A 21,390-nucleotide genomic window follows, 5' to 3' on the forward strand; every position below is an offset into this window, starting at 1 on the left:
TGCCCGAGGACTCTTCAGGATGGGGGGAGGAGCGTGTGGTCTGTGTGGAGGGTGTGAGGAGGCTGATGGTTGTGACAGTTACCTGTCACCAGAGCTGGTCACTCTCATGGCTTCTTTTGGTGTGGCCTCGGTTTCCAGCAACTGGAGGTGTGAACGCTGGTCTCCTAGGTAGAAAGCACCTCCATCAGTAACTTTAGCCCTATCAGAATCTGTATAGAGGGTCGCCGCCATCGGCCCGCACCCCTGCTACTGAGTCCTCAAGCAGCCTTGCGTCTTGTTGAGGCTCCCTCTGCACCTTGAGGTCTGTGCTGAGGCAGAGGAAGCACTGCTCTTGAGGATCTTGACTCTTAAACCTTCGGCAGGCTTCCCCCATCTCAGAGCACAAAGACATTTGGGGGTGAGGTCCAGGGGCTGTGACCCCAGGCTGGCCCCGCAGACCAGCAGAGGGCTGAGTCCAGCCCTTCCTGTGTGCTGGCCATGCAGTCCAGCCAGAGAGAGTTGTAAGGGAGCAAGGAAACTTCTTCCGGGCTGCCCCCAGGACCCCCGAGTCCTGGACACAGACCACTGCCGTGGGCAGAGCCCAGCGTGAGCTTGGGGGCTTGTTCGCTTCTTCCGTCCTTCCTCATTCACCTATCCCCTGCTATGTGCCAGGCCTGTGGCCAGATGTTTGGGCGCCCGGGTGGGCAAGACCCAAGGCTTGTGTTAGGTGCTCTCTGGTCTGGGGGCCAGGAAAGGCAATTCATAAAAGGACAGTTACTGTGACTGTGTATAGCAGGGACCAGGATGGGGCCTGTGGAGCACCTGGAGCTCCAGGGCTGCCTGGCTACGCCTATGCTTGGAAGAGCATCCCTACAGCCCATGTGTGTGCACTGGCAGGGAAGCAGGAGGAGGGCAGAGCTCAGCACCGCAGCCAGACTGGGGCCAGGGGAGAGGACACCGCCCAGGCCGGCATGGGGCAGATGGAAGTGTGTATGTGAGCTGTCATGTGCAAGGGCAGCTAAGGGCCTGACTGGAGTTTTGAGACTCCCTGTGGCATCTCTTTTCTTGCAGAGTAATCTATACCTGCGCAGTCAAAACATTCCAGCATTGTGCAGCCACATAGTCAGGATTCTGCCCCTACCCCGGCCTGGTAGAGCAAGAACCTCAGCATGGCCTCCCTTCCAAATCCAAGAGCTGCTGAACGGTTCCCAGGTGCTGACAGCTCAGCCTTTTCTAGCAAAACAGTGAACACACCCGACATCAGTGAGCTCTGCAGGCTTCCATTTGGCTTTTGTACTTGATCAGTCATTGGGTTTCATGGCCCGGTGTTCTCTGCATTCAGGGTGCCCCGGGGCAAGTCACCTGCTACTGGCCTCTGCCTCTGAGGCCCTGGTTGTGGCTGATGCCTGACCTCCTGAGACTCCCAGCCCTTCTTGTGACCTCGCCAGATCACCCTCCGCCTTCGTTGCAGAACAGCAGTGATCGTCTCTCCCGCCGTTGCTGCCCTGAAGTATTCGCGTCTTGGTGGTGCTCCCCTTACCAGACTGAACTCAGTGAGTGCCTGAACCTGGCCTCACCCTTTGTTCGTGGAGCTCATTCTGCTAGGCTGAGACCGGGTTCCTTGGTCCCCTTTCAGGCTCCTGGACGTGCCGTAGACCCCAGGAATATGATTTCAGCCCAGGAGCATAAAGTAGCTGAACGCATGGCCCGGAGGAGTGCCACCTGCTTTGTGTTTCGGCAAGTGTGTTGAGTTCTCTGTGCTTCTATTTCCATGTCTGTCAAAGGGGGTAGGTCTTGAACCTGTTTCCTCTGCTTCTGGGAGAGCAGTGAGCAGAGAAGGAAGAGAGTGCTTGTGTGTTGAGGTTGGAGCTGCCTGGCCTCAGCGGGGAATGGCGCTTTTCTTGTCCTGGTTGACCCTTGGCCTCTTCTCACACTGGACTGCTGAGGTCCTTGGGGTCTCAGGTGCCAAACTTGTCCCCCAGCTCTGCCTCCTTCACAGCACTTTCGCTGACCCCTTGGGTTTGGATTTCATTCTGTCCGTGGAGGATGTGGGGTAAGCCATGCCGGGACAACTAGACGGCGGCCAAGCTGCTGAAGAAGGCCCCGCTGTGGTCCTCAGTTTGGTGCAAAGACTGCCCTCCTAGGCCTCTGTTCTTGTTAAAGCTTAGTGGGCCTTTTTTCAAAAGTGAGTATCTGGGAATTTCTATAAGCCCACCTTGCATAGAGTGTGTCCCCTTCAACAGCGCAGACCCCCTCCGCATTGGCATGTGGGTGATCGGACCAGGAGTCTGGCCAGAGAATAACGTGGGTGCTTGGTGTCAGCTGGCTGGGGTCATGAGTCTCAGGCCTTCTGCCTAACAGGCCGGGCTCCTGGCCGCATCTGGAGAGCCTCCGAGGGGGAAAAGGTCGACAAACGATTTCTGCCGGGCATGGTGCGGGACTCGGAGCAGGTGGTGAATGAGGTCAGCGCTTGCTGTTGGTTTAAAGAGATTGACCCGTGTTTTCATGGGAGGCCACGTCAGCCAAGACTGCTGCTGGGATCTTGGCCAACTCTGCCCACATTCCAGTCACCAGACCCTCTTCTGTCTGTCTCCGCAAGGCCCACATTGACTGACCTCCTCATGTCTACAGGGGCGTTCTGTCTTCCTGGTTTAGAAAGCTGTTCCACATGGAGTAGGGAGGTCTTGGCCAGCGGACCCTCTGCTTTCCAGGAGGCAAGTCATGGGGCCATAGCTTCGGTTTCTAGATAATAGTTTTGTGTGGCTGTGCTGTCCCCACCCCATCCCCCCAGCCCCTACCCAGTGCTGTGAGAACCACATCACACCTGGAACGCTGTGCATGGCCAAGCTCAGGGCCTCCTAAACCCCTCCAGGGATTATTGCTCCTCTGAAATCTTTAAAAGCTGTTGATCTTGGCCAAGGTACAGTTCATATTTTCCTGGAAGGTTTGCAGAGCCAAGGGTATAAGTACCTGAGCAGATTCCACAGACCAGGTGAGTGTGGCCCCATGTTCGCCTGGCCATAAAAACAACCAATGGGCCCCTACGCTATTTTGCTTTAACTCTACTTTCAAATGTGGCCTTTGCTCTTGAGTGTCCGATGTCCATCCTGGGGCTCCACAAGTCACATTTCAGCTCTGTCAACCTCAGTGCTTGAGGGTCTTCCTGGGTCATGGGGCCCAGGCTTTTTGGTGTCAGGCACACAGTTTGGAAATAGTTCTCCCCCATTCTGTGGTTGTTTTTTCAATTTCTTGATAGTGTCCTTGAAGCATGAAAGTTTTAATTTGGAGTCTTAACGTATTTACTTTGCTTATGTCATTGGTGTCACATCTAAGAAACCAGTGCTTAATCGAGGGTCATGAAGATATATTCTTATGTTTTCCTCCAGGAATGTTAGTTTTAGCTCTGACATTGAGGTCTTGATCTGCTTTGAGTAAAGTTCTGCATATGGTGTGAGGTAGGGGTCCTGTTCAGCCAGTTGTCCCAGAGTTTGCTTTGTGCTTTGCAGAAGCTGAGCTGTGGAGAGCTGGGCTGGGTAGACCAAAAGTAGAGCTTCACGCCAGACTTCTTGCATTTGGAAACTAACATTCTAAGGAAGAGAGACATTTTTTTTTTTTTTTTTTTTTTTTTTTTTTTTTTTGTGAGAAAGCCAGCATATATTAACAGGAAAGCTCTTCAGGTGTTTGGCACAAATTTATTTACCCCCAAGAACATACGAAGCAATAATTCTAAAGCTTTTTCACAGATTCCTTGCTCATACGTGGGAGAGGTTTTTTTGGTAAGTTTATGAAAGAGAAATAATACTTGTAATCCATAACTAATTAGCCCACGTTAGTGATGTAGAAACAAGTGTAATTAAACGTGCTGTTGTCAGGTGTGTGTTTCCCACTCTGAGGCTGGCTTCAACAAAGGGCTTTCTAGTTGTTTTTTATATAAAGGATAAAAAACTAACCTCCGTTCACTTTTCTTGCCCCCTCCAGTGGGAGGGAGGAACTGCTGAAGGAACAGGAAGGTACACTGTAGTTAAATTTAGCCCAACAGCAGCTTTCAGCATGTGAATAAAACAACTTTTGCCAAATTGTTAGGAAAGCAAAAAATCCAACCTAGAAACACTCATCCCCACTGAGAGAGTGGGCGGCCCCCTGGGACATGTTCTCCTGAGAGCCATGGAGAACTCGTCCCAGGAGGGTTTGCAAATGTCAGTGGGACATGGGGCAGCCTGTGGCTGAGTTAGCACCCTGGGTGTGCTCCACCAGAAGGGGCAAGAGTAGGAACACTGATTCCTGGTCTCCCAGTGCAGTTGTGTGGGGTGCCAGTGGGATTGGCGGGGAGTGTGTCCTGCAATACCAGCTAGATATGAACACGGTGCCTCTGCAGGGCTGGTGGGGTGCACCTACCCCAGGTGGGCCTGTGGAATGTGCCTCTTGCCCCTTTGCCAGGGCCAAGGTAGGGGAAACCAGCCTTGAGAGAATCTAGGGCCCTGACTGAGTTCAGTAAATACTGGTAATTGTCACTATCGTGGAGTGAGTTTGTTTGTTTGTTTTTTGTTTCGTTTCGTTTTTTGAGACAGAGTCTTGCTCTGTCACCCAGGCTGGAGTGCAGTGGAACAATCTCGGCTCACTGCAACCTCAGCTTCCCAAGAAGCTGAGACCACAGGTGCCCACTACCATACCTGGTTAATTTTTGTATTAGTAGAAATGGGATTTCTCCATGTTGGCCAGGCTGGTCTCAAACTCCTGACCTCAGGTGATCCCCCCACCTCAGCCTCCTAAAGTGTTGGGATTACAGGCGTGAGCCACTGCACCCGGCCTATTGTGGAGCATTTGACAAGGATGATCCCCCGTCTGAAATCCCAGGAAGACTCTGGACATTTTTCCTCTGACAGACTCAGGGAAGTTCACCCCCTACCCTGAGTCCCACAGCAGGGGGTGGCCCATGCCATGATGACCCCCAGGCACGGTGCTTTAGCACAGCAAGGGAAAGTCAACAACAGTATACACTTGGGGAGAAGACACCAGTCTGAGCTGGAAGCCAAGGTCTGTGTCAGCAAGAGGAAACAGGACAAAGTGGCTGGGCTCTGGAGCAGGAGTCACCATGACGGGCTCTAAGGCTCGCTTCCCATGGGTAACACTGGGGTGATGGCGTCCGCCCTACCTACCCCCCAGGGCTCTGAGAACCGCGTCACACCAGAGCCGTGTGCATGCAAGCTCAGGGCCCTCAGCTGGCTCCACGAGCACCTGCTGGTGTTTGCCTGGCTCCAGCTGCTGCCCTCAAGACCACGCTGCTCTGACTGCGGGGCCAAACTCCTTCCCCTGGATCGTGCTGCTGCCTGGGAGAGTTCAGGGAATTAATTCTCCCAGTGAAGAGCAAATGCCATTCTTCTGTGTGATTAAATGGAATGTAAAATGTTCTCTGGTCATAAGAGGATTTAAGCTGGCTATTGGGAACAGCTGTAACACACACAAGGATAAAGTTTTAATAAATGGAAAAGTAAATGTAGGAAAAGGTGAGGGAGGGCAGTAGGGCCAGAACACAGCATCCCCTGCAGTCCTGTACACAAGGATAGGTGGGAATTCTGCTCTGAGCTTCCTAGCAACCAAAGAAAGAGGGAAACTCATCACATAGAAGAATCACACTGTGTGTAAGATGGGACTGATGAACCCGTTGCTCAGAAGCAGAGGTGAGTTTCTCCTGCTTTTATCGCCTCTCCAAAGAAGTGGCATCAGCGCTGGTTTGCAGTTTGCTTTCTGGCATTATCTCCCTGCTCCTCAGCCTGCACCTTCCTCCGCTGCGCGTCAACAGCCTCCTGAGCGTCACCTTCTGATTTCACCAGGGCCTCATCCTGGTTGAAGCTGTTAAGCTCTTCTTGCATTTTGGCTGGATACAGTCAGCTGTTCTTTGGTGCTGACTTCCCCCGGGGTTCCTACCTCCTCTTCTGGCCCTGCCTCATTAAGGGATTGCATTAAGGGAGTTTTTGTGGTGGAAGGAAGCTCTGCCTGCGGAACTGAACGTTGGCACCAACTGCCCAGCGCAGGCCAGTCCATTCCCCTTCCATCCACAGTGCTTAGAGCTGACCTCTGACCTCTCAACCCAACACATTTCCCCACTGGGGATTTGCCTATTAGATGCTTTTTATATGAAGGAATAAATATGCTTTTGTGATGGGTTCTAGTGTTTTCCTGTGAAGTGGGCTCTGAGCCTGGGATGCTGTAGAAGTTAATAGATTTTAAGAAAAAGAGAAGAAAGAAGAATGGAGGCGGCCTCCAGCCAGCTGTTGTGCTGAGAATGTTCACTTCCTGGCTGTGAGCTGGGCCTGGGCGCTCTTGGCCCCTGGCCTGCCGGACAGCAGTCCTTGCGGATCACTTTCCTCTTGGGTTTCAGGACCACTCGAAAAACAAGAGTGTGCTGCAAGCATGAGGCCTCTCCCTCTCCCATCTCAGCCTTGGCTGCCATAGCTAAGGAGGAGGGTGTTATTTTGCTTTTGTGGACATTCAGCCTGGGAAATAAGGTGAGAAAATTAAGATTGGGTCTGCCAGGCTACAGGCTACTCAGGGTCCTTTTGCGGGAGGACGTGTTGTTCGTTTCTCTGGAGCACTGGTGGAATTGGTCCATCTGATTCCAAGGGGCAAGCCAGCAGCCGGGGCGGCCATCCAGAGGGCTCCTGGTCCCAGCACTCATGGGCAGCCATCCCCTTGGGCAGTGACTCAGTGGTGGCCCCTGGAACTTGGCAGTGGCGCTCGGCTCTCTGCGGGTTCATGGAACATCTAGGGCATTTGCCCTCCTGGTTGCTGCTACTTCCTGTACCTTGGAGGGAAAGTCCCTTGGGGCACTGGGAAGGGCGGGCGCGGCCCCATGGCCTTCCTTAGCCTGATCGGGACCCAACAAAGGGTCCCAGACCCCAGTCTCGCTGCACCCTGACCGTCTCCTTCCCCCTGCCACCCCGGGTGGTGCTAGAGCCCTTTTGTGAGGTACAGGGACCCGGGTACCCAGCGCACAGTAGGCGTTCTCAAAACTTTCACACAGTGAGAAGTCAGACTGGGCCATCCCGTGCCATCTCTGGGTTGCCTGTGGCCTTTTTAGATTCTTGCAGAATCTTCACCGAGCCCCGTGTGTGTCCACACTGGACACACTGCCAGCCCAGCACCCAGCCTCTTGTGCGGCCGGCGAGTGAGTGTGCAGCAACTGGCCGCTCTGCCAGATTCCTCTGGCAACCATTCGTTCTTTTCTCATCTCTGTTTTCTCTTATTTTTCTCAAACATCCCCTTCTGTTGTTGTCAGGGGCACATTTTTAGAACTTGAGGGCTGGTCACCCAACGCCTCCACCGGCGGTGCGCTCACAGCGGGCGGGCGAGGCGCCTTCTTGGAAGTGCTTCGGGGAGCACTGGGGCCAGCCCATCCCTCCTCGGCCTTAAGCCAGAGGGAGTCCTCTAGGGTTTGGGCTGCACGGGCTTCTGGGACCCCCTCCCAACTGCAAGACCGGGAGTGGACGGAGGGGGTCCTGGGAGCCCGGCTGTGGCCCCGGCAGGGCAGGGGAGGATGGCCGGGCCACACCACGGACCGCACAGCAAAGGCTCTGTTTCAAAAACAGACGTCGCGTTTCCTGCTTGTGGCCTGTGGGGTTGTCACTAATTTTTTGCATTGATAGGAAAACCAGCAATGCTTCTTTTCCATCTGGGCCATGGCTCTTCTGGGGACAGTGCAGGACTCGAAGAGAAGCTAATGGCCTTGCTTGGGCAGGAATGACTAGTTTTTTCTTTTGTGTTGGTCACTTGCTGGCAAGCAGGGTTTCCCACTCACTGGCTGGTTGTCCAGCACCATGAATCCGCTGCCTGAGAAGTGAGTCTCCGAACAGTCACAGCGGGACTGACCACGGAGGTTTCCCCGGCACTGCTCTATGAAGCTCCCTCGGGCTCTGGTCACTCAGACCTTCTGTTGAGGGATGTGGAGCACATTTTTTTCCTCTACCCAAGGAAGCAGATATGTGGTAGCTGGTAAACACCCCCCACACCGCAGAGTATCTTCTAGGAAAACTGCCTGGTATGGGGAGCTTGGGTTGATGAACGCTCACTTTTCTTGGTTTTTATTCTCTTGGAGGTGAGATCTGATGATTGGCCCTTCTCTCTGGTTACTTCTGAGAAGGACAGAACGGTGTCGCTGCCGGCCAAGGCGGCTGCTGGTGGCTCAACCTGGAGAGCCTGGATTCTGAGCAGCTGTGGCCACTGGTCTTGTCCACCACGGCTCAGAACTGGGTGAAACTCAGCTCCCCAAGCTCATTCTTCCTGAGACTTTAGGGGAAGTGCTTCCTTCCAAGTCAGTGCTTTCTGGAGGCCTGGTATTCCCATCTCGGCAAGCCCTGCCTGGCCAGAGGCCCACAGGGTCAGGCATCTGAGGCACAGAGCATTTGGGCCACTCGCCAGGAGGCCACCAAGAGGTTGCTTCCTGTAAGGAAGGTCAACCTCGTGTGCATTGAATCTCACATTAACCCTCTTAGAGGCCAGTGTTAAGGGCCAAGTTGACATAGATCCATTTCTTGGATCAGGTGTTTGTTTTTTCAATTAATTTTTTAGAGCCGAGTCTCACTCTGTCACCCAGGCTGAAGTGCAGTGACATACTCATAGTTCACTGCAGCCTTGAACTCCTGGGCTCAAGGGATCCTCCTGCCTCAGCCTCCCAAGTAGCTGGGACTACAGGCACGTGGCACCACGCCCAGTAAATTTTGTAGAGATGGGATTTCACTATGTTGTCCAGATTAGGACAAGGTTTCTTATCACCAGGGCCATGAATAACTGCTGGATCAGTAGGACACCGTGAGGACCATGTGTCCCTGCATCCAGGTTCGGGAGTGGGGCCAGCACACACATGTTGCTATCCTGTGGCGTCTCGGACTTGCTTGGATGCGCCCTTCTGTTCTCCACGGTTCTGATAACAGTTACCACGATGATGCCTCTTTTAGGCTGCAAGATCTAGAGAGACACCGGCGGGGCGAGAGGTGGGGGGGGAGAACAGCACATGCCTCAGGTGAGAAGCCTCAGGCCCTTGGTTCTTGATTTTGTGTGCCTGGTTGATAGATCGAACAATCACATTCCTGCAGGAAAAGAGAGAGAACCTTAAGACCTGCCTCAGCCTGCCAAGGCAAGATCACCTGTCTGTTTCCGAGGGTCAGGCCTGATGATGTCTGTCTATCCGGTGTCCAGAGCTTGTTGAGTTGAACCAATCCAACAGGTGGTTTGCACTGCGGTGGGCCCTGGGGTTGCATGCTTGGTCTCTGGTGTCAGACAGACCTGAGTTTGAGTCCTGACTCCATTACTTACTTGCTGTGTGACCCCGGGCAAGTTCCCCCCACCTCTCAGTCTCCGTTACCTGCTGGGGAAACGGCAGTGCCTACGGCACAGGGTTGTGTGGAGGGTGCAAGAGAAGTGACCGTGACCATCCTTCTAAATGGGACAGGCTCTGTTCCATGGTCATGATGCTCAGCATATGGTATAAGGAGCTGACTGTTTACCATCCCTTTGTTACCAGAAACGTGACTCCCTGTGTGTTTGGGTTCTTGGTGCATAGGTGATTTTATTGCTGCAATAAAGTATTGAAAACCAATTAAGGAAAAGAGGCTGACAGCAGCGGTGCCAGGCACGAGACTCACTATTTTACAACTTCAGGCATTTCCAGTCTCAGGTATTCCCCCAGCTTCCAGGCACATCCTGGGAAAGTCTGGTCTGTGTCTAATTACTGTGGCACAGAATGCACCCTGCCCACATAGGGTATGTGAAGTAGGGGTGTCCCAGGCGGCCCCTTGGCTACAGGCAGCCAGTTTTCATTACAGGTGAGGCTGAGCAGGCGGTGGGCATTCTTGGTGGTCTCTCCAGCAGGCTCCAGACCACCTCACAACTCGGAGCTTTGGGCCTTTGAATTGAGAGTCTCATAGTTCAGGAGCTGTGGGCTCGAACCACATGCTGGCAGCTGCCACCCTCGGGACAGAAGGCCCATCGCCATAGTCATAGCATTCTTTGCTGCTGGCCGGCAGCTTGGAGAGGCTAGGTGGGTACCTCCCAGGGAGGAGTGAGTTAGGTGGACCAGCCAGTCCTGGCTTTGACAAGTGAGTTCACCAGGGTGAACAGATAGTCACGTGGGAGCCCCTTTTGGTCCTTGGCAGGTTCGTGCTTCTTAAAATTTAGTCTTTTGGCTGGGCGCGGTGGCTCATGCCTGTAATCCCAGCACTTTGGGAGGCCGAGGCGGGCGGATCACCTGAGTTCAGAAGTTTGAGACCTGCCTGGCCAACATGGTGAAACCCCATCTGGAAGGCTGAGGCAGGAGAATCACTTGAGCCCAGGAGGCAGAGGTTGCAGTGAGCCGAGATCGTGCCACTGCACTCCAGCCTGGGCAACAGTGTGAGACTCCATCTCAAAAAAAAAAACAACAACCGCAATTTTTAGTCTTTGGCGATGCCCTGAGGCTCATCTCTTCCACAGAGGCTTGGAGGAGCCGCCACGAGTGGGGTGTGCACACAGGCAGGTGGGGGAGTTGGAACCCAAGGGCGCATCTGACCTTGGCGTGCCCGCAGGAAGAGAACAAACAGTCCTCCTGGAAGATTCCACCACAACTGTTTATTGGACAGGGGACTCAGACGATGCGTGTCCCCAGCCAGAGTGGTGGCTGAGAGTGTCCCCATCCTGTGCATAAGATCCTGACCGCCCGTCCCTGCAGGGACCATCCCCGTGTTGGGAAGCAGGAGGGTATGTCGCAGAGCCTCACCCAGTGGGGAGCCACAATCCTCACTCCTTGCTCCTCAGGCTTGGCTATTGCCCCGGCTTCTATCCCCACATCCTGTTCTCCCTCCCGGAGCCCAAGGACCACCCATGTGAGGCTGGGCCGCTGGGGAAATCTCGCACACGTAGCGCGTCTCACCAAAAATAGAAGCAGAGTCTCACGTCCTTGGCTGCTTCCCTGTGGGAATGCCTTCTAAGGCGCCGTTTTTGGTGATGTCCCTTCATGGATCTTTCAGGCCCAGTGAGTCAGCAGTGTCTGCATTCACACAGGCTGGGTGGGGTTGTTGGATCTGCCCCGGGTGGATGGCACCTGCTTCCTCAAGGCAAAAATTCACCCCAGAACATGAGCTGCACCCAGGGATAGGTGAAGGTGACGGAGCCTGAACACTCAACACCAGAGGCAGCCAACAGGATGGTGTCTGGGCTTCCAAAAAGCCACCAGTGCCTAAAAGCACTTCCAAGCACCTAACATCACTCTTGGTTTTGTTTTGATTTTAAACTCTGTTACAAACCGGGAAAATACCTGTCACTTTCCTGTGTTCAGGGCCCTCTGTGCTCCTCTGTCCAGCGTGGCGTGAACACTGCAGGGTGCAGGCTGCAGCTTCCCCAGGGGCTCCGAGGAACCCGTTGAAGTGACTGCACGTGCTTGTCTTTCTAGGGTTGCAGATGAGCTTCGTTTTCAGGGGGGTTTGTATTTTGTGTGTTTTCTGAACTTGATAGTGTGGGTCTAGGCATCTCTTTCCAACCCTGGAAGATACCACACATGCCCTTGGTTATTAACATGATCACCCAGAAAGCTTTCGGGGGCCTGACAACATGGCCCAGGCTCTGGGGAGCACCAGACTGCACCTGACTGGCTGGATAAAGACAGGGGGATTACCTGGGAGCCTCTCACGTGTCACATTGTGACTCATTCAGATACATGTTTTTTAGAGCAATCTAGCGGGTGGTCACGTTGTATCCACTTTGGAGCGAGGGGCGAATCACAGTAGTTCAGACAGTGAATGTCTTACTAAATACAAAATTAGCCGGTCGGCGTAGTCCACTACTCGGAGGCTGAGCAGGAATGGCGTGAACCGGGGTGGAGCTTGCAGTGAGCAGATTGCCACGCACTCAGCCTGGCACAGAGCAGACTCGTTCAAAAAAAAAAAAAAAAAAAAAAAAAAAAAAAAAAAAGAAATTATATGTCAAGGCGTTCCTGTGGCCATTTCTTCACCAAACCTCCAGCTGACTTTGCAGAGAATGCCAAACTCAGAAGCCGAGGAGTAGCTTAAAGCTAGGTTCCCCATGGGGCACATCCAGCCTTCTGGGGAGCCCACTTGGTGTGGGGCACCCCAAACAGCACAGGCCCTGGGTGCTCAGAGGCCTTGGTGAAGCTAGATTTCCCAACACTCAATTTTTTCCCTCCTTACAGAAAGGCAGGGGGAACTTGAGAGATAATTCACATGAACGCTTTGCCATAAACCCTTTTAAATTGTTCACAAGTAAGAGCCCAACTTTGGAAGACTAAGATCCTGGTGTTCTTAGTGTGGGGAGTGGGCTGGCTGAATATGCGGCGGATTGCGAGCTTTTTCCTACCTGGTTGTACCTCACTGGAGAAAATATGGATAATCCCTATAGCTGCTAAGGATGTACACGGTGATGGCACAGCCATCACCACTTTCTAAGTTTAGAAGGTGTACTTCATTATTTAAATTCCCTGGCACTCATTTTGTACCATGCTGCTCTCTCCTTCTCTCCTCACGCTGTCTTCCAGTGCCTGGTTCAGGCCAGTCCTTGTCCAAGGTTGAGTTAAATCATTTTCAGTTGGGCCAGGTTTCAACAGCCTGGTGTGTGTGATGCCACTCCAGGGCTGAGGTCCTGGCTTCAGGAAGAATGTGGGGATTGATTAGTGATGTCTGCCGTGAATGCAGAAAGAGAGATAAGGGTTGCGTATTTGCAATCTGTTGGGCATGTCAGGTGACACTTAAAACTCCAGGATTGGGTCATTCTGGGGGAGCACATGCTACCTATACGTTACTGAGACTGTAAAATGAAATCGCAGCCTCTGGGAAGCTGGGCAAAGAAGTGGACGCAGCATTGGGAGAGCTTCCCAGAAACAACGCAGAGAGAAAACCCATTTGCCAAATGAAAAAGCAGATAACAGCATAGAAACAAAGCTGAGATTTCCAATAGCAGTTGCTTTTTTTTTTTTTTTTTTTTTTAACCTTAAAATAGTGCCACTCTTAGCAACACAGATTTTCTTCCAAATCATGCCTTGAAGCCGCTCCCGGAGCCACCCGCTCATCAGCACCCTGCTCCTGTGGTCCTTCTCGTGAAAGGCAGAGGGGAGATGCCTGTTGCCCACAGTCTTCTCTGCAGCTGCCGTGGGAACAGGCACCTTCCTGGCTACTGGGGACACAAGGAAGGGGAGTCACCGTGGCTTGCTCACTTTCCAGATCAGCCAACTGCAGAACATTTGTTGTTGTTTAGATCCCACGTCTGACGGTTTAGAACAGCTTTTATACCATGGTTAAACATGTTTACAAAGCAAGGGAGGCATCTCTTACCTTGACAACACGAGGCTTCCACAGACCGCCTTCCCCCGCTCAGAGCCCCACAGCCCTGTGTGCCGGGCTGGCCTGTAGGCCCATTGAGGCAGCTGTGTTTACAAGTTTAATGCCAAGTGTCTGAGAGGCACTTGCGTATGTCCCAGCATCAGTATCTGGCCCCCAGCTGGGCCCTGTCACAATTTTCAGTTTTATATTGTAGAAACCCAAGCCTCTGAAATAACACTCTTAGCAGACCTTAGTTCTGATTCTGTGTCTGGCTTTCTAGAAATCAGGTCTGCTGAGCTCAGCCAGTGAGGATCGGGTCATGCTGAATTGCAAAAGCGGCCATTTAATTGGGGAGCAGGCCGCATTTAAGAGGAAGCTTTTCTGAGGGTGGTGGGATCGGTGAGATCAAGTGGGGCTTCCTTGGAGGCAGGCGGGTCCTCAGGTTCAGCTCTGTTGGGTCACTCCCTGTCCCGCCCCGGCCTCTGGAGCTTGTGTGGTTTTGTCTCCTCTTTCTACCTGGATCATTGTGCCTGGGGCTGGGAGCCACACCTGCTGTTAGGCTTCTCCCACCTCCCAGGCCACCTGCGGGTCATAGGAGCTGATGAAGCCTTGAATCGCTTGGCTCTGTTTGAAATGCTTGTTCCCCGGTGCCATAAAGAAATAGCACTTGAACATTATTTAGTAAGGCCGTTTTTACTTTCCGCAGAAAGGGTACACTCTTCTGCAGTTTTCCCACGAGAGTTCACCCAACAGGGTCATTTATAACCTGACATGTCCACCCTACTGCTGTGTCCAGTTTCCATTGGCTGGAATGGGAACTCACATTCTCTATTTGTCCCGATTGGTTAGCAACTTAGAACTTTTTTTAAAGAGGCAAAGGTAGAGGGGAACAAAGGAAGGAGGAAGTAACTTGTGGAATGTTGAGAAAGGTAAAAACACCTTCAAATAAGGAAGAGGAACAGGCTATGACCTAATGCTTGCTTGGACCAGTATAAGCATGCTAGGGCAAATATTTAGGCTAAATTGCAGGAGCTAAGAACATTAAAGTACATTGATTTCCTTATTACGGCTAGCAAATATTTAAGAACATTAGCACAGATCTTTGAATAAATTTTGCCTCTAAGAGAAGTTAGTATTTATTCCTAATTAGACCGGGAGGAAAGTCTTTGAAGAGGAACCTCTACTTTACTTTGTACAGCTCAGAGCTGCTTGCAGCACTCTTGACGCCTTCTGTCGGAATCTTTGGAAGGCCTGCTTGGATCTCCCGTTTGTGGAAGGATCCAGGTACTTCTTACAATATCTGTGTTAGGGCAGCTGGTGAAGGCACCCGGCAAATTCCAGCAACTGCCTTCATTCCACAGAGGCTCCCTTCTGCAATGCCACTGCTGTGACTGAGCAGCGGTTCTTATGAATGTGATGGCTCGGTCAGCTCTAAGACTGCAACCTGCAGGGGCTTCATGGGGCAACCCTGGGGTATGTGGCCAGTGTCTGTCCTTGGGCAGCCGTAGCCCCTGTCAGGAACAGGGAGTGACTCAGGCACTGGTGTCTTGAGACTGCTGCAGTGTCAGGAAACTTCCATAAAATCTAGTGAGTTTTAAAAAAGAGGCCAGAGCCGGCCAGGCACGGTGGCTCATTGCCTGTAATCCCAGCATTTTGGGAGACCGAGGCGGGTGGATCACCTGAGGTCAGGGGTTGGAAGCCAGCCTGGCCAACATCGCAAAACCGCGTCTCTGCTAAAAATACAAAATTAGCCAGGCACATGCCTGTAGTCTCAGCTACTTGGGAGGCTAAGGCAGGAGAATCACTTGAACCTGGGAGGCGGAGGTTGCAGTGAGCGGAGATCGTGCCATTGCATTCCAGCCTGGGCAACAAAAGTGAAACTCTTTGTCTCCAAAAAAAAAAAAAAAAAAGCCAGAGCCAGCCTTTGCCTCTTATGTCAGAAATGATCATTGCAGCTGCTTTGCTTTGGGGTGGAAGCCTAAAATCCTGAAAGCCTTCACCCTGGGGCAGTTTGTCTTGAGCTGCAAGCAACAGAAACCCATTTAGATCATTTTTAAATAATGAGAATTTCTGTTGGAAGGATGTCACCTTAGCTCACACAATGTCTAGGAAGACTGGAAAACGGGTCTCAGAAACACTGCAGGCAGCTTTCTGTGGCAGGATCAATCCAGTTCCTTCTTGGTGACTGCTCAGGGGAACATCCCATTTGCCTTGCATAGTACTGAGCCAGAAGGTCAACTCCAGGCCTGTCTGCCTGTTTCCGAGAAAGCAGCAGCTCCCCACAATGAAATGTAGCATTTTCCAGCTCCAGATCCTTCCGCCATCCGCCCTGAGATCTACCTGCCTTAGGATCTGTGAGATCCGCAGACTTTGCTTTTCCCGGGTGTCTGGTTACTGTTCACAAAACTCCAGCAGTTGGGCCTGTTGTTGTCTTTGTTTTTGACTGAGCATCTCTCATCTCACAATTACTTATTGCAGCTGCAGCGCTAAGCAATACCAGGCCCAGGGATGGGCGTCAGCACTGCCTCGAGCTGGTGCACAGCGCATCCCGGATGGAGGGGCAGGGCCGTCCTGGTGCACATGCAAGCCTGAAACCCGATAGTAATTGATACCAGGGGAGCCGGCAGGGCTTTCTGCTCTACACAGTTACTGTGGGCAAGCTGTCAACAGTAAGGCACTGATGTCGTTTCCGTGATGTGTCCAGTTGCAGGTAGAATTGTCCTGAAATGGACAAGGCAGGTTTACTGGTGGGAGATGGTAGAAAGGAAAAATAGCACATAGAGGGCATCAGGGCCCTGTGACCCTTGTCCACAAGTGTTTCCTCATACCTCGTGGTTGTGCACCGTGGTACGGGGCCACCCTGAGCTCTGACTCCCGGGCTGTGAAGTGGGAAGAACAGCAGCACTGCAGGACTCTTGTCAGCCTTGTGGTCTGTGTGCATGGAAAAGGCCTTCAGCTGTGCATAGCAACTGGAAGCCATGGCTTTTTAGCATAAAGCCCAGTTCTTCCGAAGCCCTTGTTACATATTGCATCTTAGGATTTCTCCTCGCAAATTCCCAATCCTCCCCCACTGGGCCTGGGGACCCCACGTCCCTGAAAGGGTCGTGTTCCATCTTAATGTATATGAATCTTACTGTATGTGTCAGTTACATCCTAATATGTTAAAAACTTGCTCAAATTGTCAGAAGCCTGAAAGAGGTGTCAGGAATCCTGTGTGAGGTAATATGGGGGATCTGTTTGCACCTTCATCTCTCCATATGAGATCTTCCATATGAGCTCTTCCAGAAACCTCTGCCCCAGGCTCCAGCAAGCCTGTAGGGGCAGCGGCTGCTAGGCAAGGGCTTGAATTTCAGTCTAGATTCTCTGGTGTGTGGGTGGACAGTTTCCTTCTGGGACTGAAGGAGCACGTGGAAGATGGTGCTTTCCTTTCTAGAGCAAACCTTGGCACTGTCCCAGCTAAGCTCTCATGCCCAGGGCTAGCGGTCTCCTGTGGCCTCCGTATCCCTGCACCTCATGCAGGACACGCGAGCATCTCGCCCACCCCCAGCCCTCCAACTCTGGCCATCGTGCCTGGCATCTTTTCTCAGTACAAGAACCCATTTGCTTTTCTCTTTTCCCGCCTTTCCATGCAGGACCTGCTGCCAGGATTCGAGCCTCAGACCTTGGACAGGTCTCTTGGGCCAGCCTCAGCCACGTTTTGCATGCCCGGCCATCAGGGAGGGTAAAGGGTGGGTTTCACCAACGAGAAAGGCAACCGGTGTCGGGGAGGGAGCCGATCGCTAGGCAACCTGGAGTTTGTTACCCTGGTAACGGATCCACGCACTGATGATGCTGTGGATGGACATCTTGTGACAATGGCCTCTCAGGCTCCCCAGACACATCAGCGGCTCTGGATTCCCACCTTGCGCCCAGCGTTGTTTTCCTGTGTGGCTACTGTTTAATGAACAGCTTGGATTTCTTATGATCAGGCACTCACTCCGATAACCATCCTGCCAGCACCCCTGAAAGTGAAGTTGGGGTGTTCCTCACTGTGTGTGGGCGACCGCCTGGGGGATGAGGCCAGGACTTCCAGGCCCCACAGGATTGTGCCCTCAGACCTCAAGTAGGGGGCCAGAAGAGTGTACTGAAAGAGAAAGAATCTTTTGGAATTTGGCAGTTGTACCAGTTTCTTAGCAGAAAAGAGGAGCCCAGGTGGGAGCCATGTGTGTCGGGTTCCTCGTCAGGTGACGGTGCTGTTGCGGATCGCGCGGATGAGCTGAGGGGGTGCCCAGCTTTCTGCCGCACACTTCCTGTCCACTCATACGGGTCGTGGGCTGGTGAGGACACAGGGGTGTTGGCCCTCGTCCCTGCCTTATTTTCCCCCTACCCTGCCCTGTTTTCCTGGTGCAGAAGGATGTTGGAGTGGGGATCCATGTGGACACCCTGCTTTGGGGACCTGGGTATCAGGGCAGCAGCAGGAGTGACTGGGTACACGTGCGTCTTTGGTGTCTGAGCGTCGGGTGCAGCTGCCACTCAGGGCTGACAGGGACCCATGATTCCTCCCAGCCGGGGGTGGCAGGAGAACTGCACATAGCTTGGGGGCCATGCAGGGCTGGTTGTGGCCCTGGCTCCCCCAGCCCATTCTTCTGAGGCCGGGACAAAAGCCTTTTTTATACTTTGTGTTCAAAGAGACAATTATCCCAAGGCCCACTGGCCGAGCACGGCCTTCCATGCAGGGCTGGTGCGGGTGCCCTGGGCCGTCCCCCCGCAGCACCGTGTATAGTCTTAACAGGACGCAGACACAGCCCCAGTGGAGGGGTATTTCCTTCCTCGGCTCCGAGCGTGTGGCTAACGGAATATGAGCCTTGGTGGTCCAGCAGGAGCCTCCCGTGGCTGGGGTCCCAGTCATCGTCCCTACCAAGTGGCCAGCTTGGGGACTACCAAGAGCCTTTGAGGAGGTTAGGGCTGGAAGGCGGAGGCCACACAGATGGAGTTGGCCTTCGTGGAAGTCTCCTGCTTTTAGCTCGTGGGACCCTGAGCCTGCTGCCTTGGGATCAAAGGCCAGCGATCCCGGGAATGTCACACGTTCCTGGTTGGGTTACCCATGGTGGGTCACCAGGCTGGGCTCAGCCTGGAGCAATGGCCTGGACCGTCCAGCCTCAGAGGGAGGGAGGGGATGGGGGTGTAAGGCCGCCATCAGGGTTGATCTGGATATCTGAAAACTTGATGAGCCCCAAACCTTTAATCTGAGGCTAAAGAGTTCTAATTTGACAAGAGACATTGCCCCTTCCTGGCATCTCAGCGGATTGCACCTCTGGACCTCAGGTACTTGTTCTCTTGTGTCCAGGGTGTGGGTCTTGAAGATCTGAGGTTTGGGCAGATGGTCAGGAGGACCCACAAAATCCAAGGATGGATTTGAAGGGGGCAGTTTTTGTTGGAGAAAATGCTGCTTCTCTGTCTCTGAGGTCTTCAGAGCCTGCTGGGCTTGCTGCACAGAATAAAGAGAGAAAAGAGGCCCTGCGGCCCTCGCTGCATCCTGGGCGGGTCCTGCAGGGTGTCTGCCCTGTATGTGCACGGGGCGCAAGCATGTGCATCTGTAGTGTGGCAGGTTAAGGCCTTCCACCGCCCTGCTGAACATCTAGATGCAGCCGCGCTGGTCCAGGTGAAGTTGCTGGAGAATTTGTACTTGCACTTGTGGGAAGGACCGCTGGGGCCCTTCCTGGGGTCGCCCCTGCCCCTCTGTCCTCACAGCTGTCCCTTCACCTTGTTGGCAGCACCAGGAAGTCTGTCAGGATTAATATGATGGCTCCGGCCTGTCTAGAGAGCTGCTTGCTGTGTGGTCCTTTGAGAAGTTTGCTTTCCTGAGCCTCTAGGGGTTTCCTGCCCTCGGGCATACCTTCCCTGCCCCAGACTCACCCTTTCTCCTCACCCAGCGCAGGTGAGAGGGGCTGGAGGAGCCTGCCCAGGCTGCCTGTTTGTGCAGGGCCTCCCCAGGAAGTTCCCTCAGATACACATGCCTTATCTCCTGTCATATTATGTGAGGGGCAGCTGGTGCCGGTGCAGGTTGGGGGAGGCACGTGGTGTGGGGACCCGTCCTGTGCTGGACTAACCTGTGCTGGCCTCGGGGCCCCATGGTCCTGAGGCTCTTGGGACTATGGTCTGCTGGCCTGGAAGCAGCCGTGTGTGTCTCCAACCAGAGCCGCAAGTGGTTGGGAAGTGGCTCCCCTTCGTGACAGTGGCTCCCCGGGAGGTGATGCAGGTAGAGATGGGGCCCTCGCTGCTCCGCCGCCCTTGCTTGCCCAAGCCCTGCCCTGAGTGATGAGTGGGGAGCTGCCCCTCCACGCACCCTGTGGCCCCAGGCACCCACCCACTGTGCTCACCGCTTCCCTCCTTGCAGGTATCCGCCCCCAGATCATGAACGGCCCCCTGCATCCCCGCCCCCTGGTGGCGCTGCTGGACGGCCGTGACTGCACTGTGGAGATGCCCATCCTGAAGGACCTGGCCACTGTGGCCTTCTGTGACGCACAGTCGACGCAGGAAATCCACGAGAAGGTGGGCCCACCCTGCCCGGCCAGGGGCTGCACTGACCTTGGGCAGTTTCCTCCCCGGCCCTCCCCAGCATCCCCCCATTAGATCGCCCCAAGTCACCGGCAGGCCCCAAAACCCCTGTTCCCTGCTTTCCTACTGAACTCCTCTGCCTCGGGTTCAAGGGTGATAGGGCCAGGGGGCCAGGCCAGGTGGCGCCAGTGGGCTGCACGGGGTGGGGCTCCGACCCTGTGCTCTGTTCCCACACAGGTTCTAAACGAAGCCGTGGGTGCCATGATGTACCACACCATCACCCTCACCAGGGAGGACCTGGAAAAGTTCAAGGCCCTGAGAGTGATCGTGCGGATAGGCAGTGGCTACGACAACGTGGACATCAAGGCTGCCGGCGAGCTCGGTGAGTGCGAGCCAGCGCTGGCTGCCTGGAGTTGTCCGGAGCTCCGTGGGCCCTGCTTGGGTGGGCTCGGAGAAGCAGCTGGAACTGGGACCATGGAGCAGCCGCTTCTGGCTGTAGCAAGGTGGCTGCCTCCAGGCCGGGCTGTGGAGCACCTTGCCGGCCCTGCCTTCACATGACACGGGTAGGATTGTCCCTGCTGGCCCCTGTGTGGGGTCTGCTGGGCTGTGAGGCATCTCTGCCCTCAGAGCAACACCCAGCTGGCACAAGCTCCATTTGGAGACACCCAGTGCCACCTCCAGAGGGGAGAATGCGACTGGCCACATGTCCTCTAAACCACCTCTACTGGGTGTGTCCCCTAAACTACCCCTGCTGTGTGCATAGCTCTAGGCCCCTGTCTACATGGGAACCTGGGCCTCCCGCTCTGGGACAGCCTTAGCAGCATCTGGCCCAGGTCAGCACCAAAGCAGGTAGACCCCTGCCCAACACAGCTGATGACAGAGGCTTCCGAAGAAAAGCAGAGGCAGCAGGCGCGAACCCAGAGTTGGGGGCTCCAAAGCTGCTTATTGGCCCCATGCACTTGTGGCTGGGGGTGCATGTTGAGGGGGCCTCTGCCCAGCACCCGGTGTGAGCTCATGAGCGCTGAGTGCAGAGGCACGAGGAGCAGACTGCTGGCATCGAGCGTCCTCGGGAGAGGGCCAGGTGGGCACTGTGTTTGCTCTGTGTTTGGAACACGCCACCCCTGCATTTTGGGGGTGGGGGCCGTACTCTGCCTTACGAGTGCTGAGGTGCCTGCCCCAAATTCATGAGGCTGCTTAGGAATACTTCAAAACCACTCAGAACCCAGGCATAGTGGTCCAGACAACAGCCTGGCCTCGGAGCAGCCCTTCCTGCGCTCCAGGAATAGCCCAGGCGCTATTTCCCCACCTCTCTCCCATCGGCTAAGGCCCCAGTGGGCCCCGGTGCTTCCGGGACAGGCTGCGTGTCAGATCGGCTCCGTGTGTGAGCGGAGCATTACATACATCTGAGAATCCTGCCCTCGGGCACCGCCGGCCACGTTTTCAGGGAGGCCACCCCCATGGGCTCCAGCTGTCTCTCCACAGCCTTAGCCTGGGGCATGGAGTGTATGGGTCAGAATCTTAGTTGAATCCCTCACTGCCATTCGGGGCAGCACCCAGGTACTGGAAGCACTGGGTA

General features: G+C 54.1%; 1 protein-coding gene across 12 annotated transcripts in view; it reads left to right on the top strand.

Moving 5' to 3' along the window:
* Window positions 1-21,390, top strand: part of CTBP2 (C-terminal binding protein 2) — a 173,972-nt gene that overhangs the window by 138,836 nt on the left and 13,746 nt on the right. For 11 of the 12 annotated variants that reach the window (XM_030805703.1, XM_030805720.1, XM_030805747.1 and 8 more), the window contains 2 exons: window positions 19,654-19,808; window positions 20,052-20,196. In XM_030805703.1, the coding sequence (XP_030661563.1) occupies window positions 19,654-19,808; window positions 20,052-20,196 (300 nt within the window). Of the gene's footprint in view, window positions 1-17,445; window positions 17,469-19,653; window positions 19,809-20,051; window positions 20,197-21,390 lie in introns of those variants that run through there. The other variant, XM_030805758.1, reaches the window with a different exon arrangement.

This window comes from Nomascus leucogenys, chromosome 3 (genome assembly GCF_006542625.1).
Source record: "Nomascus leucogenys isolate Asia chromosome 3, Asia_NLE_v1, whole genome shotgun sequence".
Taxonomy (NCBI): domain Eukaryota; kingdom Metazoa; phylum Chordata; class Mammalia; order Primates; family Hylobatidae; genus Nomascus; species Nomascus leucogenys.